Below are 18305 nucleotides of genomic sequence, written 5' to 3'. Positions count from 1 at the left end.
CCTCCCAAAATTAACTCAACATTTATCCCGTAAAACATGTCACATCACTTTCTACTCCAATTTCATCCTTTAGCAGCTGCTGCGACTTCAACTTCCGCCATTGTTGTGCTGGTTCTGATGCTTTGGTTGCTTATGCTAATTTCATCCATTTAGTTGCGGTCTTAGAAAATGAATGAAAAGAAAATGCTATTTTTTTTAATTAAAAATAATAATTTAAAACAAAATGAGAGTTGGACAAATATGCAATTATAAAATGGTACGGACAAAAATTAAAAACTAAAAAGTATTCATGACATTACAAATGATATAAGTAATAACTGATCTATACAAGACATGTCAAGTGGGTAAAGTTACCCACATTTTAAGTTGGGTAATGAAGTAGGACTTTTTTTTAATGAAATAATCATATTTTACACTGGAGTAAAAAATAATCGTTAACTTTTCCAATGAATTCAAAATCGAAGTCACTTAGACATCTAGACCTTCACTAATTTACTATTAGTATTTTGCATGGCTATGTTTGTTCCACACGTTTGAGGGATTATTATCATCATCTCATCAATTTCACTATCTTTGTCTATTAGTATCTTCTAGATGTGTCATCTCTTTATCTTTCACTGCCTTCTCATTACTACTTGGATCCGTTCTCATCATCTTTATGTCATCCAACAACACAACACCAACACGGAACCACCACATTAAATTCATCTTTTCACTTCCAAGTTCCAACATTATTCATCTTTCTACGATCATGTCAAATTCAAGTGAATACCTCGAAACCCTCTTAACCTCCGCTAAACCCTTCATCCGTAACGAACTCACCTCCATCAACACCAACCTCTCTTCCTTAATAACCATCCTCCACTCCCGTGGTGCATCAGAATGTTGGCACAAACACGGTACTTTCCTTCAACACCTTGTCGACATTTTCAGAATCCTCCATCTCTGGAAATCCCCATACTCAGTCTCTCTCTGTGGCCTCTTCCACTCAGCATACTCCAATTCCTACGTTAACCTCGCCATCTTCGACCCTTCAACCTCTCGCGAAATAGTCCGGGAACACGTTGGAGTAGAAGCAGAACGTTTGATTCATTTGTTCTGTGTTGTTCCTAGACAGACTATGATTCATGATGATCTTCTTTTTCATTACACTGATAAGGAGCTTTGTGATGATCTTGAAAAATCGGAGTTGTCTTTGAGGGATGCAAAGGAGAAGGGGAGTTTTAATAGGGATGAAAGATGGAGGAAGAAACTGCAGGGTCTTGTTCCTGTTGATGGGGTGAAAGTGAAGCATATTAGAACTGGTGAAGATGTGAGGGTTTCGAGGAGGGTTGTGGCGGTTTTTGTTATGATGACTATGGCTGATTTTAGTGATCAGCTTTTTGGTTTTCAGGATATGTTGTTTGAGAATTTTGATGGGAGGCTTGAGTTTAAAGGGAACAATTTTGGTGCTGTTTGGCCGGGAAATGGTAAGCCGGGTTTATGGTTGAATTCGATTTCGAGAATGGGAGCGGTTTATAATTTGATTTTGAGGGAGGAAGAGATTTTCTTGGAAGAGAAGAAGAAAAGTGTTGGAGTAGGAGAAGGAAGAGTTAATGTTGATTGTGAGAGAGATGAGGATATTGAGTTGGTTTTGCCGCCGGTTTTCGATAAATGTTCAAAGGTTTTGGATGCTGGGGATCAAATAGTTGCAAGGGATTTGTATTGGGAAGCATTGAATTGTGAAGAAGGGTTGGGGAAGATTGAGGAGTTGTTGGTGAAGAGTGTTGAGAAAAACCCTTTTGTGGGAGAGCCACATGTAGTGTTGAGTCAAGTTTATTTGACAAAGGGGAGATTTGAAGAGGGTGAGAGAGAAGCTGAGAGAGGATTGATTCTTTTGCTTGAGTGGGGATGTCCTTGGGATAAAAGGGTTTCTTGGGAAGGTTGGATTTCATGGACTAGAGTTTTGTTGATGAAGGCAAAAGAGAAATCTTGGCCTAATACTTCATGGGGTATCCTCAATTTAGGTCTTGTAAAGTAGTAATGTAGCTTTTTGTGGTTTTCTACATATTTCTTCTATAAGATGTGAGTTGAGTCTACATGTGGTTTCATGTGTCAAAATAAGTATTAGGTCGAATTGTTTAGTTGTATTTATAGGTTAATGGAATATGAAGTACTATGTATTTCTTTCCTTAAGTACTCTCAGTGATCTATGATGTCTTAGAGCTATTGTGCAAGAAAATGTTTGTATCATGGTTATTAGTATATTTTATGATACATACTAATTATATCTCAAATCAATTCAAAACTGAAATCAATACATTTGAATATTGAGTGAGAATCTATTTTGAATATAGGTCAAGGGCAGAATAGATTTAGTCACAATTTATTGCTGATTATTCGGACACATGTCTTCACTCTTCAGAAACCTCTAAAATAGTAAACCACCTCCTTTTCACAAGCCACCTATTATTTTACATGTAATGCTCGTGGCCTAACAAAAGGGCAAGTATCTTTAAAAAGAATAAATGAAGAAATAACTAGAAAAAATTGATCAAGTGAAGATACACAAATTACCTATTTTCTCTTTTGGTTCATAATTCTTTTTTAATATTCCACTGTTCATATTGTCTAGATTTACTTCACACCCCAATCGTAGTAAGAAGTGCAGCAAATCTTATCTCTTTGAACATATAAGCCTATGAGGTACCTGAATCTCCGGTCCTTCAAGTAGATAAGTTATCCTAGAAGTAGAATTGCAGTATTACAATTCCTGAATTCCAGTAGACAAGTGCCGTAGCCCGTAGGCTTTACCATAAATGTGAAACATATATCAGGAGAAGTCACCAACAGATTGTAGTACTAAAAAAAATTACTTATGTTCAATGAAATAAATCATTTGCTATAAGCACTCTTCTCTATCCAATCAAGACGTATCTGTAAATATGTGATGTATAGTCAAAGAAGATTATATTACATCTCTCATAGCAAATGCCAAAAAGCTATACTGAATGAAATTGTCTGATTTCATTTTCACCAGTACCCTTTGCACGAGCAGGATCCATTTTTGAAATGATGGAAGCGACTAGAGTCTCTTAGTATGATCTCATGTTCTACGATCAGGGATATGTAGGTTATAGCACTATGGCAATCACCACAAATGCGTAAATTCTTAGTGATTCGAATAGGTGCTCCTCTGGGCAGTGTTAAGATGGCATAGGCAAGAGCCAACTTCTCACTGTGTTCAAAAAGTAGGTCACCTTTTTCTTCATCATCCACATCATGAAGAGCAAAGCTTGTCTGTGGAACATACCCAATGGCCTTAATGCGCTGAATCAAATCTGCAAGTGTTTCATATATCTCCTGAGATTGTGAGTGAGTTCTGTCTCCAACATAGAAGGTTTCCATGCCTTTCCTTCCTTGGACCCAGCTGCAACCAGGTCTTTTCTTGATTCCAGTACGTTTCATCAAATATCTAACCCTAGCCACATCTTTCCAGCGTCTAGCATTAGCATATATGTTTGAAAGTAATGTATATGACCCGTCATTATCGGCCTCCAATTCTAACAACTTTTTTGCCGCAAATTCGCCAAGTTCTACATTTGAGTGTATCCTACAAGCACTAAGCAATGACACCCACACCACTGATGTTGGTTCCATCGGCATATCATTAATGAGTCTCATAGCTTCACCTAGACGACCAGCCCGACCCAAAAGATCAACCATACAAGCATAATGCTCTGCTCCGGGATCAACCCCAAAATCTTTTCTCATTCTATAAAACAAATCAATTCCACGATCCGTCATTCCCGAATGACTACAAGTATAAAGCAATACGAGAAAGGTTATGCCATCAGGCACTAGAGACACTTCCCTCATCTCATCAAAAACACGGAGAGCATCTTCGCTGCGTCCATGCAAGCCATACCCCGTGAGTAACGAGGTCCAAGAGACGGCGTTTCTCTTTGGGATGTTGTCAAAAACAACTCGAGCAGTATCTACATCTCCAGATTTAGAATACATGTCTATGAGACAATTAGCCACAAACAGAACATCTGAATCAATACGACTTCTTCTCAACACATAAGCATGAATTTGCTTACCAAACCTCAACGCCGCCAAACGAGCACAAGCCATGAGCACACAAGATATAGTAAAATCATTAGGAACTATACACTTATCAATTTTAAACATTTCAGAGAAAAGCTGCAGGGCATGATTGGCATCACCATGCTGAGCATATCCTCCGATCATCACAGTCCAAGTCACCACATCCCTATCTTTAGGACATATTTCATCAAACATCGCACGAGCCACTTCTAAACTCCGACACTTAGCATACATATCAATTAAAGCATTAATCACCATCAAATCATCATCATCATAATCTCCTCCCTTGAGAATAAATTTAATTGCATAACAATGACTTTCTTTTCCATGAAGCAATGCTCCAACAGACGCACAGCCTGAAAGCAACGACACGAGAGTAACCACATTAGGACGACAACCACATCCACACATTTCCCTAAACACATTCATTGCTTCACAACCAAACCCTTTCTGAGCATACCCAGAAATAACAGAACTCCAAGTAACAACATCCAACTCAATTTCCTCCTCCCTCATTTTCTCAAACAAAGAAAGTGCATCCTCAAATCTACCAGTTTGAGAATACCCAGTAACCATAGCATTCCAAGTAACAACATCCTTAAACCCCATCCTCTCAAAAACCTTATTAGCATCCGCCATTTTCCCACATTTCGCATACATATCAACCAAAGCATTCCCAACAAAGACATCATCAACCAACCCAGTTCTAACACCAAAACCATGAACCTGTTTCCCAAGCAACCCTAAACCAAGAAAACCACAAACAGGAAGTATATTAACAACACCAACAGCATCCGGCAACAACCCATAACCCACCGTCATTTCACGAAAAAGCAAAACCGCAACTTTCGGAACAAAACAATGCGAATAAGCCGACACAATCGAATTCCACGACACCAAATCACAAATCCCTCTACTACACAATTCATCAAACACCTTACGCGCATAAACAAGCGCATTACATTTACCATACATCGAAACAACCGCATTACAAACAAACACATTAGAATCAAAACCCGATCTCAATACGAAGCCATGAATCGAACAACCGAGATTTAAACACGAAATTTCGCCGCAAGCTTTGAAAACAAACGGGAATGTGTAATGATCAGGTGTCCAGTTGAGTGTTTTCATACGACGAAAAAGAGTCAAAGCAATGTGAGGGGAGTTGCGGTGAAGTGCGTTTCGTATAAGTTGGTTCCACCAGAAAACTGATGAGTGAGATGGTGTGAGGCTTTCGAGAAGTAAAATAGCGTTTGTGGTGGAATTTGAGGAAATGTAATTGGCGATGAGGTTGGTGATGTTTGTGTAGTTTAAGGTATGACCGTGTACGATGTATTGTTGATGGAGTAGTTTTGATTGGATTGAGGTTTTGCATAGTTGTGTTGAAATTGTTGGGGTTGTAGTGGTGGAATGATATGAGAGGAGATGGTGGGTATTGATGATAAGTAGTGGTTTTGAGTTGAATGGAAGGAAGCGTAAGAGCATGCTAATTCAAATGTTGGTGGAACCGCGAAGCATTCAATAACTGAGTCTTCTTCACTATATACACCAACAAACGTTGTGCTTAGTCATGTCTAAGGGTGTGTTTGGATTCGCGGCTGACAGAATTGATTCTAGTAGAATTGAGTTTGGTAGAATTGATTCTATCAGAATTGAGTTTAGCAGAATTGATTTATGTTTGAATACATTTATGTAAAAGTGAGTTGAATAATAAATTTCAGTGTAAAAAACATCCAGAATCAATTCTGGAGGCAGAAGCTACAAATTCTAACTTCAAGTAGAATCAATTCTGGAGACAGAATCAATTCTACTTTTGCCTAAACAAACATCTTTAAATCACTCAAAATCAATTCTACATCTATAGAAGTGCTTTTGACCCTTCCAAAAGCCAAACCAAACATACACTAAGAACAAAATAGATTTTGTGCTCTATATAGAAATACGAGAAATACGAGAAATACTTGTGCCAACACGAACTTAAATTAATATATTTAAGAACAACTAAAGAAAAGAGAGAATTTAAATTTATTTAAATTTTAATTTCGTTTTTAATTGGCATACAGGTGGTTGAGATAAAAGAGGAGAGAGACAATTTAAATTTTAATTTTTAATTAATAAAAAAAAATGTGATTGGTTCTGTATAAGTATAAGTGTTATGACTCTGTTTATGTAAAGTATTTTCCTACACCCTCTGATGGTACAGAAATTCAAATAACTCTAAAGAGAACCCAAAAAGATTTTTTCTTTATCCACCCTCCTATGGGGGTCACCCCCAGCGAAAACCCCATTTTACCCCGCTTTGGAAATGCATTTTCGAAATATTTTTTTTTCTAAATTTTTCCAGACTTCGGAAGTGCATTTCCGAAAAAATCCCAAAAATTATGATTTTGACTAATTCTCCGAAACAACAAAAAAAATCTAAAAAAATCCCAAAAATTAATTTTAGGATATTAATTAATTCAATTATCATAAATTTGATATAATTTATGAGTAATGAATAATAATAATTATATATTTTGATATAATTTATGAGTTATGAATAATAATTATTATATATTTCTATTTTGATTCATATTTTAAAATTTAAAATAATTTTAATTAAAATAATTAAAATAATTTCACTTACAAAATGAGTTATAATTTTTTATTTATATATTTAGATATTTATAATAATAATAATTATATATTTATATATTTACAAAAATAATTAAAAAAAATGAGTGTTTTAATTTATATATTTATATAATAATTATAATAATTATTATATATTTATAAAAATTATTATATATTTATATAATAATTATTATATATTAATTATAAATATATTTATACATTTATATAATAATTATAAAAATTAAAACAATGAGTGTTTTAATTTATAATATATATATATATATATATATTATATTTATATTTATATATTATTTTTAATTTTAAATAATTCAAAATTCACTTATGAAATTAAGATGTTTTTGATTTATATAAGTTAGTAAAATAATTTTTAACTTTAAAATTATTTAGGAAATTTTATACCTATTAATTGTATTGATTCACCTTGATTTTATACCTATTAATTGTATTTATTCACCTTGATTTTAATTTTTTAATAATTATTCAATTCTTTCGGAAGTGTATATCCGAAACATTCCCAGACCAATTTGGTCTTGGAATATTTCCGAAGTGTATATCGGAAGACACCCCCCTCCCAAAAAAAATTCGGAAGTGTATATCCGAAGACACCCCTCCTAAAAAAAAGGTGTTTTCGGAAATGCATTTCCGAAAATCCAAAAAGGGGTGTTTTCGGAAATGCATCTCCGAAAACACTTTTTTTCGTATTTTCGGAAGTGCATTTCTGAAATAAGACAAATTTTGAAAAAAAAATAAGCGTTTCGGAAATGCATTTCCGAAGTGAGGGTATTTTGGGTTTTTCACCAGAGGTGGCCAAGAAAAGAGGGAGGTGGGTAAAGAAATTTCCATCCAAAAATTATATTTGACCATTTCTCAACTTAAACGAAGAGAAACTAATAATTCAAGAAAGTATTCAAAAAATTTAACGAGTAGAATGAAAAGGGGAGAAATTAACGCTTCAACAATTTAAAAGACGCGAGATTATGAGAGCGATAAAGAAAAAATGAAAAAAAAAAAGTTTTTTGATGTGTTTTAGAATGAAACATGTGCCCTTATATAATAAAATAAACTAGGTAAAGAATATATTCTAAACAATATGAAACTTGGAGTTTTTTCAATTAATACACAACAAAAAAAACACGATGATACACGATAGATAGTGACAGCAAATCCCTTAAAACTGGATATTTTCATCTAAAGCTAGGACTTGAAGCTGTCATCTTGCCCGATCGAGAATTCTTCCATACTTTTACTTACGTATGTATTTGGGATAGGCATATGCATCATTGACCCTTAATAATATTAATAAGGTCATTGATCAATGTATATAATAAAATTGATATTCCAATTGCGAGTTCACTCACCAGCGATACACTCGACCAGTAATTAATGCTAATTTGATAATATAAAACTAAATGACAGACTAATATAATTGCCATAAACGAAACTCCATCAACATGCATATGGCCTTGTTCCCTTTCTACACTTACAAATATTTAGTAAATCTCTTCATCCAGCAGAGACAGAAATCATTTTTCACTATACAAATTAATTAAAACATTACTATATAAATGAAATAAAAGAAGAATCTCTGTGCAGGAATAAAATATGTTTTAAAATTCAAAGTATATATATAATATATAGGTTTATCTGGAACAAATCCCTTTCATTCCATTACATATACTCATATTCAGTACTTTCCTCATTAGTTCATAATCATGGCCCAATCTCTGGTATTCACGGTGAGAAGGCGTGCACCTGAACTTATAACACCTGCAAAACCAACACCTCATGAAACCAAATTACTTTCAGACATTGATGACCAAGATGGTTTACGTTTACAAATTCCAGTTATACAATTTTACAGCTATGATCCAAATATGATAGGGAAAGACCCTGTTGAAGTTATTCGAAAAGCATTGGCAAAAACACTTGTGTTTTACTATCCATTTGCAGGCAGATTGAGGGAAGGTCCCGGTAGGAAACTTATGGTTGACTGTAATGAAGAAGGTGTATTGTTCATTGAAGCTGATGCTGATGTTACTCTTAAACAATTTGGTGATGCTCTTCATCCTCCATTTCCTTTATTGAATGAGCTTCTTTATGATGTTCCTGGTTCTTCAGATTTGCTTAATACTCCACTGCTGCTTGTTCAGGTATTGTATATTTGATTTTCTCATATATAACATTACAGTGAGATCTATTCATGGATAGTTCATTCACATACTTGAATTGTAAATACCTGCAGGTAACACGTCTAAAGTGTGGTGGTTTCATTTTCGCGCTTCGTTTAAACCATACAATGAGTGACGCGCCAGGTTTAGTTCAATTCATGAGCGCCTTAGGAGAAACAACTCGCGGAATGGACAAACCTTCAATCTCACCAGTGTGGTGCAGAGAGCTTCTAAATGCAAGGGATCCACCAAGAGTGACGTGCACTCACCGTGAATATGAAAGAGCGCCCGACAAAAAAGAAAACCTCATTCCCTTCGATGACATGGTTCACCACACTTTCTTCTTTGGTCCTACTGAGGTAGCTGCAATTCGCTCTCTTCTTCCACCTTGCCAACGACAACAATACTCGAATTTTGAAATCATCGCCGCTTACTTTTGGCGTTGTCGTACTATAGCATTACAACTAAATCCTAATGAAGAAGTTCGTATAATCTGCATTGTCAATGCGCGGAGCAAACATGTAAACCTACTGCTACCAAATGGTTACTATGGTAACGCTCTAGCGAAACCTGCTGCAGTTACAACTGCAGGAAAACTAACTGAAAATCCCTTGGCGTATGCTTTGGATTTAGTTAAGATGGCAAAAGCAAATGTCACACAAGAGTATATGCGTTCAATTGCGGACTTAATGGTCATCAAGGGTCGACCTGGTTATACAGTGGAGGGATTGTATCTAGTTACTGATGTGACACGTGCTGGATTTAGAGAGGTAGATTTTGGTTGGGGGAAAGCTGTTTATGGAGGACCGGCTAGAACAGGAGATGGTGGTATTGCTGGCTTTCATATACCTTTCAAAAATGCTAAAGGGGAGGATGGTTTGATTATACCATTTTTTCTCCCATCTCATGCCATGGAGAGGTTGATAAAAGAGACGGATAATTTACTTAAGAGAAACATTAACCAGCTTACTAAGAATAATCCAAAATCTGGTATCACTATTTCTTCATTGTAGTCCATAAAAAATGTTTGTTTGAATTTTCTTTGTATCCCAAACCACTGTTAGAAGCTAATAATTTAGTGTTTTAAGTCTATATTTGACTATAGTATGTTCGATCTAGTTGAACTGAACTGTAGAGTCAGCTGTATTCGACAAAGTCAAATACATCGTATAATTGTTGTGTCAAAGTGTAATTGTATGTTTTGGATTTTGGTTGCCTATAAATATGAGCAACTTCACGTTAATAAAATCTTTTTTCTCAATATGGAGTATAATCTCTTCTCTCTCTCTCTATATATATTGCTTCCTGTAAAACACGTTTGGATACCTCCTGGAAGCAAATTCTCTGTGGTCGTAACTGAATAGATTAGACTAAGTATCTTTAGGGATTTGAGCCACACGATAATTGTATGCGTGAGCTCAAGATTAAAGCATGTCTTGCTTACCTCTCGATCGGGAGTCCTATTTATACCTCCAGAATGATGAACCACAACATTAATGAAGTGACCCTTGAAGTTCCTCACTAATGGCAACTATTATAACCTCTGCCGCCCTCCATTTAAGAAACGTAACGCTCGAAACGGCCTCAGTGTATCAGAAATCCGCAACCGTCATAGCCGACTAGGACTCCCGGCTACCGAGGTGAATGATGGAGAATCCCTCCAACTTGAGGGTCTTGCCGAGTAGAGGACATGATCCGACTAGAGAAGATATATCCGACCTACTTGATAGTATGCCGCCCTATAGACCTTACTGTCATAGTCGCTTATATTCATACCGACTCATGTCTGCTTTAAGTATTTTTTTTTTTAAGTATACATATTAAGAACATGTAAACAAAATTGAAATCAAAGTAAAATTAATTAGAGAATATAGAAGAAGGTTTAAAGAAATTTACCAATACAAATCAGAAACAAAAAATAACAGAGGTATGACGTTTTAAGAAATAAAAATGTGTGACCTACCATAGAAAATAAGCTGAAAAGAGATTTACAAATATAGAGAAAGTGATAATAATTAAAAAAAAGGTAAAACAAGCACACTAACTCATACAACAAAGCTACACCAACAGAGCAATACATTCTCCATCTCCAATTTTTTTCCTTCTTTTTCTCAACAGAACATTAAATTTTAGCTATACATTCTCAATACAAATATTTATCCTGTAGTAAAAAGGATGGATGATAGGAAGCAATTCCTACCAAGGTTCTAAACTAGGGTTTAAACTAGGAAAGAGGAAGAACAATAAAAAGGACTTAAAATAAAAGATAAAAGATAACTTTGATTTTCATTGATTGATTCTAAATGTCTCCATGAGACTACATTATATAACATTCTTAATGGATAATAATAATAACATAAAAGCCCAAATACTACTAAAAGCCCAATAACCATACTAATAATATACTCCTATTATTACCCTTCTATCATTGCCGCGGGGTTCACATGAACCTTGTCCTCAAGGTTCTAAAACAAGAATAGTCGGCGGACCAGGTTCAATCTCATTCAACGAAATCTCTTTAGCATACTGTTAGCTTCTCTAGTAAGTGCATGAAATGCACCTATTGAAACCTCATATGAAAAATTTGCTTCAGAATTTGTACTAGTACTTCCAATAACAGAAACAAAATTCAAATCCATACTGTCACTAATTGCTTGATCAATAGCAGCAAATACATAGGCACCAAAACAACATTCTTCGGTATTGGAGAGACGGTAAAACCCGCACCACAGAGCAGGACCCACAGGGAAACAAGAGGGGAAGTGTTTGATCCCGAAAGAGCAAATGGCAAGAATAAGCAGTATCCATGCTGCAACATCATTGACAACACCGGCTGATCTTGCCATACGACCGACATCGGTTGTCAGGAGTTTGAGCTCAACTAGGATGCGAGTGAGTACAGGAAAGGCGGTAATCGAAAGAGAAACGCCCATGAAGACGAGGAAGGCAGCTAGATTAACATCGTTGGATATCATCATGCGAAGAAAAACTGAAGTGCCTATACCAAGTACAAATGAGACACTGATCCCAACAAGGGTTATGCATAAGGCTTTTGTACATGTTCTGCGTATAGACCGCATGTCGAGTTCAAGACCAATGTTGGCTACTGTTTCAAGAACTGTTAAGCTTCTTTCAGGAAAAAATATCTCTAGAAATCTCTTGTTTCTCCCAATTGTTGAAGGTTCTAGTAATATTCCTCCCTCAGCATCAAGACTAACTATATATTCTTCAAACAACAGTAGCGATTTAACCTTCGCATTATGGCTGGTCCAAGTTGCAACCTGGTGTGCTCTCTTGAAAACACCAATGTTGTTTCCATATGCAGTAAGAGTATAATCGCGATACGAAGCAAGAGTACCAATCTTCTTAGGAAGTTGAGGACCAACGACAACCAAAGGAAGCTTTGCACAGTTAAAAATCTGAAAAGCTTTTCCAACAATGATAGTAACAACAGCTTCAGTGTCGAGCCTCTGAACGGAAAAGGGGACGCCGACGACGATACATCCAAGGAAAGCCTCAGACCATTTCTTTTGATGAACCAGATGGAAACCCACTCTGCAGAAAGCCGAAAAAGCCTTTGGAGACATTTCAGAAGCTTCCATATATACTGCAACCTCAATGTTCCCATAGATTGAATTGGTAGTGTTCACTGTGTCTTCCGTCAATGTCAAACCATATCCAACACGGTAATGTCGCGGATGGCATGGTCCAGGGTCAAAAACCCGAAATACATGAAGTAGCAAATTTGCGAAAATCGAAATAAGCTTCTTGAGATCAAATCCTATGAGACGCCACTCATAAAGAACGGGTTCGTCGACAACCCGCTGTTTTGGTAGTTCTAAACTTCGCATGAGTTGCCTGATGTGAACTTGAGCTACGCAACTCTTCCATGATTTTTTATGAATGGAAGTTTTGGGAATCTTTCCGCCAGAAGAACTACTTTCCACCAAGTCATGTTTGAAGTTGCTAATAGCAGCACTCAGCCGATGTGGAGCTTTAGCAGCAGCATAAGACAGCGAATAAGAAGCATTAATCGTAGCAGATGCCTTATTCGTCGAGCCTGTACATAAAGTTGAACTATTTTCTCTCTCGTACTTCATTATAAGCTGGGCTTGCTTACAATCAATGCCACCAGTCGTCTCATACTCCACATTGGATTGAGCTATTTTCTCCAAAGCTTCAATCTCAAATTCAGCTACAACATCCAACTGCGCAGCAGTTTCAATATCTTTTGACAACACTGCCCCTAGCTTAACCTTCAAATTTTTAAATTCACCACTTCTTAATCTCAAACTCTCCTTTCCCGTAACAGACCATTGAAGTAAGTTTCTACCAGTCTTCTTATCAAGCTTCACCATTCTTGGAATGCTCTGAACTGAAGCCCAACCTTTGGCAACATCGGCAAATTCGCTATCAGATTCTCCAACCACATGAATATCGTCATAATCAGAATGAAGATTACTCCCAGAGGGTGGACCAGGGTGATCAATCTGATTAGATAGCCTCAATTCATGACCCACATTGCCTTTATTATTTCTCATTCTTCCAAACCCTATTATAAAATTTTCCAGCTTACTAGACAAATCCTCATTAGTATCCGAAACTGCATACCGTAAATCTGCAACTTGTTGTTTCCACAATTCTTCGACACATTCAGGTATTAGATCTCCAAGTTGGTTGTCGATGGAGTAAACGAGGGTTTGATTTGCATTCGGAATATTCCAACCAGCATCATAAGATACGTGTAAACCTGCAGTATCAAGGATAAAAGAACTATCAACTGTAGCAGAAGATTCACATTCCAAAATATAAGTCAAAATCATAGGCGGATCATCTTGAAGCTCGTAAAATCTCTTATCAACATCTGATGCCTTTCGAGTCTTCGACAAATCCAAGGAATCATCGTCACCCGTTGACCGAAGTTCTTTCTCTGAATTGCGGTTGGAGGAGGAAGGGCTCCAATTGGATAAGAATTTGCCTTCCACGAAAAGTGCTTCTCTAGCGACTGAACCTCCTTTGCGGACATTAGGGTTTCCACTGCTTCCGTTGTTGTTGTATCTTCTTCTGTCGCTCCCTCTTCTCCTTCCACTGCCCATTTTCTTGCTTCCATTGAACAATCCCGAATGTGGTTTGTTATTGGAACGTGATTTGTTGTCAGTCAATGGCGGTTTTGGGAATGTTTTTGATGATTTTTTTTTGAAACAGGGGTGAGAAACAGGAAATTGTTTTTCAAAATCCCTTCTAACCCTATAAGGATTTGGATGCCTAAATTGTTGATGAGCAGGGTTGATTGATGATTTGGATGCCTAAATTGTTGATGAGCAGGGTTGATTGATGAAATGGCTTGGTAGTGAAACTGACAGTTAGTTTCAGGCAAGTGAAATTGTTGTGTGGCTTCTGGGTAATAACTATTCATATAGGTGGGCTTGGTGAGTGTTTGTTGTTGAATGAATGGTTGGTGTGAAGATAAAAGTTGTGTTTGTGGGTTGTTGTGTGGTTCATGACCCCGATTTGGATAAACATGTGAATATGAAGGATGTGTTATTGAATAAGGGGGATATGGGTTAGGTATATGGGGTGAGTATCCATGATTTGGATACAAACTTGGTGATGATGAACCAACATGAGTGTAACAAGGTGTAAAAAGTTCCCATGGAAAAGATGGAAAGGATGGTGTGGTAGGAGTGGTGTCTATGGTGGAGTGGTATGGAAATGAAGGTGTATGATAAGAATAATCCATAGGAGGATTTGAGTACATGGATGAAAGCACCAATTGATAGGAAGCAATTCCTACCAAGGTTCTAAACTAGGGTTTAAACTAGGAAAGAGGAAGAACAATAAAAAGGACTTAAAATAAAAGATAAAAGATAACTTTGATTTTCATTGATTGATTCTAAATGTCTCCATGAGACTACATTATATAACATTCTTAATGGATAATAATAATAACATAAAAGCCCAAATACTACTAAAAGCCCAATAACCATACTAATAATATACTCCTATTATTACCCTTCTATCAATGGAAGATCGTCCAAATCACTTATTTTCTTCATTAGAGCCTTTTCGAACAAAATCAACCGTTGAAGATGGTTTTGACATTACAATCTCCTTGCAAACATGTTCCATTGTTGGGCGACTGCGTGGACTCTCGGTTATGCAATGACACGCAATCTTCATAATCGACACCACTTCTTTCTCAACATCCTTAATAGGATGAGGGATGCGTTGATCCAACTTATCAATCAACCACAAATCATCAATTGTCAGACCTACACCACTTGATTGCAACAACGTGGCTACAAAGTCTCCAGGGTACTTTCCAAAAAGTATTTCCAAGGTTAATACTCCAAAACTGTACACATCACACTTCTCATTTACTTCCATTGTGTATGCAAGTTCTATAACAAACAATGAGACTAATCTTGTGTTAAAAAGGTTTCGAAAACAATAGTGACATATACAAATATAAAGTTGTTAAGTACAAAACAATTTTACCTGGAGCAGCATATCCAAATGTTCCAGCAAAAGAAGTCCAGTTGGATGAATCAGGATTTAGAAACTTAGCTGTTCCGAAGTCTGATACATGAGCTGCATATTCCGAATCCAAAATAATATTCTTGCTGGAGATATCACGATGAACAATTGGAGGGGAACAATCATGATGCATATAGCATAAAGCATTTGCAACATCTTTAATGACATCAACCCTCTTATTCCAATCAAACGTAGTTGCTTGCTCATCGTCTTTCAGTATCTTATCCACACTACCATTCTCCAAGAACTCATAAACCAAAAAAGAATGCAATGGATGTGAACAATACCCATATAACTTCACAATGTTTCGATGTCGACTTTCTGTTAAAGCTTTTATCTCACTTGAAAAAGCTTTAAGATTTGACATTTCTCCATTTTGTAATGAATGAATTTTCTTTACAGCTACAACTTGCCCGGTAGGCAATTCTGCTCTGTAAACACTTCCCTGTCCTCCATCTCCAATGAGATACTTGTTGTCAAACTCTTCCGTGGCTTCGATAATATTCTCATACACCATTTTCCATCAAAACTCCATATTGCAAATATATTTTGATCATGAGACTCTCCTCTAGGGTTGCATTCTCTTGTGCTTGAAGCTCGATAATGATAGTATATTTTGATCCCATAAACAAATAATGCTGACAACAGAGTGCAGAGAGTGAGGGATAAAATTAACATCAAAATTTTCTTGGTCTTACGACTATGAAATTTTTCAGTTGATGTTGAGCAAGACATTAGGCCAGAGACATTTCCGCACAAGCCTTTGTTATTTCTTAAAGCTTCAATTGAAGCATTTTGGAAGGCCTGAATGCTTGGAATCGGACCCTCCAATTGATTGTATGATATATCAACATTTGTCAAGGCTAACATATCACCATAACTAAAGGGAATGAGACCAGAAAGTTTATTATGTGAGAGATTCAATGTTTCTAAACGATATAACTGTCCAAGCATTTCCGGTATGGTTTCATTCAAAACATTTCTACTAAGATCGAGATCTTCAGTATCTTTTAGTTTTCCAATCTCACTGGGAATGTTTCCCTCAAACTTATTTTTGCCCAATTTCAAATGCAATAACATTGACAAACTTCCAAGTTGTTTTGGGATGGAACCACTTAAATTGTTTGATGAAAGATCCAAGTTATTCAGCTGCTGCAATGATGCCATTTGTACAGGTACTTCTCCCAAAAGATGATTGTTACTTATTGAGAGTTCGATCAATGAAACTAAGTTACCTAACTCCTTTGGAATTCTTCCTGTAAGATGATTGGAAGACAAGTTAAGTTCATGTAAATTTGTTGCTCTACCCAATTCTGACGGAATTGTTCCTGTTAAATTATTATTGTCAATTTTAAGGGATGTGAGATTCTTGCAGTTTCCCCAATTTGGTGATAGATGGCCATAAAAATGATTATCACTTAATTCCAAGTAATCTAAATGTGGATACACACAAAAACTATCTGTTATATTTCCAGTTAGTTGATTTTTTTGGAGCCTAACTCTCAAAAGGCTGGAACAATTTTTCAAACTCTTTGGAACCAGTCCCGTAAAATGATTTGCCGAAGCAGTGAACCTTTTTAACTTTCCACCAACACAAATGTTGTGAAGTTATAGATTTCCGATTTCAGTGGGAATGCTACCGGTGAGATGGTTGTGATGAAGGTAAAGATGATGTAAATTGCTCAGGTTTCCAATAGTAGAAGGGATTGCGCCAAAGAGATTGTTCATAGACAAATCTAGTTCACTGACTTTTTTTAGAAAACCAATTTCTTGAGGAATGAAGCCATAAAGACTATTCCATCCAAAATATAGCTTCTTGACATTGAATAACTTTCCAATTTCACGAGGAATGTGGCCTGAAAGTGTGTTATCATATAACAAGAGAGTTGATATATTGGTCAACATTCCTATTGATATTGGTATAGTCCCTGTGAGATTGCAACTATGAAAATCAAGGTTTTTTAGATTTCTCAGTCTACCTATCTCAGATGGAATAATCCCAGTGAGATGATGATTCTCACTAAGATCAAGATATGAGAGTTGGGACAGATTACAAATGCTAATGGGAATAGTACCATAGAAATTGTTTTGTGAAAAATCAAGAGTGTCTAGATTGGACAATGCTTCAATATGATGTGGAATAACACCATAGAATAAGTTGTTTTTTAGAAGTAAAGTACGGAGTTTTGGAAGTGATGAGAAATTGAGACTCTGAAGCGTACCTTTTAGTCCAATATCGGTGAGATTTACCTTATAGATGGACTTAGACTGATGATCACATGTGATTCCCTCCCAACCACAAGGATTGTCACCAATCCATGATGAAAGCAAAGGCTGGCTATTGCTGTCAAAGCTTTGTTTCCACTTCAATAGAGCATCTGCCTCGTTGCGTTGAATATGGTGTGGAACAGGTGATGTGGTATTTACAAACATACAAAGGCACAAAAGAAGATATGACAGTGGAAAAAGCTGCATCCTCCCAAGAGTTTTGAAATTTTGAACACAATGAACGTAGTGTTAATTTTAGTGAAAGTATATAATGGAATTATAGGCTTATTATGATGCACTCATTTCAAGTAGGGTCTTCATAAAGTTGTTTCACGATTGTGGAATGAACTTTTGAAAAAGAAAAAAAAGAGGTGTTGAATGAACATGGATACTTTAACATTGTGAGGAAGTCATATCTTGTCATTGGAAAGCTGTTTCACGAGTGTGGAACAAAAGCGGATTTAATGACATGGGTGCAATTAATGAAATCAAATTATTGAAAACTCACTATGATGTTTGAGCAGATAAATCAAGTGAGAGCATTTTATAATGAGAGATGAGAGGAATAAATATCAATCATTAAATTCATCAAGAGAGAATGTTAAT

The 18305-nt window shown here is 36.2% G+C and overlaps 3 protein-coding genes and 1 pseudogene across 3 annotated transcripts; 2 read left to right on the top strand and 2 right to left on the bottom strand.

Moving 5' to 3' along the window:
* The first annotated feature begins 613 nt into the window (after positions 1–613).
* On the top strand, positions 614–2276 carry LOC131625198 (uncharacterized). Its single transcript, XM_058896091.1, has one exon. It carries the CDS (start codon positions 659–661, stop codon positions 2018–2020), a length of 1362 nt encoding a protein of 453 aa, XP_058752074.1. The 5' UTR covers positions 614–658; the 3' UTR covers positions 2021–2276.
* Positions 2277–2333: 57 nt separating this feature from the next.
* On the bottom strand, positions 2334–5609 carry LOC131625197 (pentatricopeptide repeat-containing protein At5g16860-like). The gene has a single exon (XM_058896090.1). It carries the CDS (start codon positions 5575–5577, stop codon positions 3013–3015), a length of 2565 nt encoding a protein of 854 aa, XP_058752073.1. The 5' UTR covers positions 5578–5609; the 3' UTR covers positions 2334–3012.
* Positions 5610–8438: 2829 nt separating this feature from the next.
* On the top strand, positions 8439–10072 carry LOC131625187 (benzyl alcohol O-benzoyltransferase-like). Its single transcript, XM_058896082.1, has 2 exons — positions 8439–8876; positions 8969–10072. The coding sequence occupies exons 1-2, from the start codon at positions 8439–8441 to the stop codon at positions 9905–9907; spliced, it is 1377 nt and encodes a 458-aa protein (XP_058752065.1). The 3' UTR covers positions 9908–10072.
* A 4200-nt stretch (positions 10073–14272) lies between these two features.
* Positions 14273–17958, bottom strand: LOC131625195 (MDIS1-interacting receptor like kinase 2-like; annotated as a pseudogene).
* Positions 17959–18305: the final 347 nt, after the last annotated feature.

Source organism: Vicia villosa, unplaced genomic scaffold (assembly GCF_029867415.1).
Source record: "Vicia villosa cultivar HV-30 ecotype Madison, WI unplaced genomic scaffold, Vvil1.0 ctg.000192F_1_1_3_1, whole genome shotgun sequence".
Lineage (NCBI taxonomy): Eukaryota > Viridiplantae > Streptophyta > Magnoliopsida > Fabales > Fabaceae > Vicia > Vicia villosa.
The sequence above is the reverse complement of the archived record's forward strand: the minus strand, read 5'-3'. Positions and strand labels throughout refer to the sequence as shown.

What these genes read in the sequence shown, in the direction of transcription:
- LOC131625187 (XM_058896082.1), top strand. Translation starts at nt 8,439, where the DNA reads ATGGCCCAATCTCTGGTATTCACGGTGAGAAGGCGTGCACCTGAACTT. An exon ending in CTCCACTGCTGCTTGTTCAG is followed by an intron (nt 8,877 to 8,968) that starts GTATTGTATATT and finishes AAATACCTGCAG; the next exon opens with GTAACACGTCTAAAGTGTGG.
- LOC131625198 (XM_058896091.1), top strand. Translation starts at nt 659, where the DNA reads ATGTCATCCAACAACACAACACCAACACGGAACCACCACATTAAATTC.
- LOC131625197 (XM_058896090.1), bottom strand. Translation starts at nt 5,577, where the DNA reads ATGCTCTTACGCTTCCTTCCATTCAACTCAAAACCACTACTTATCATC.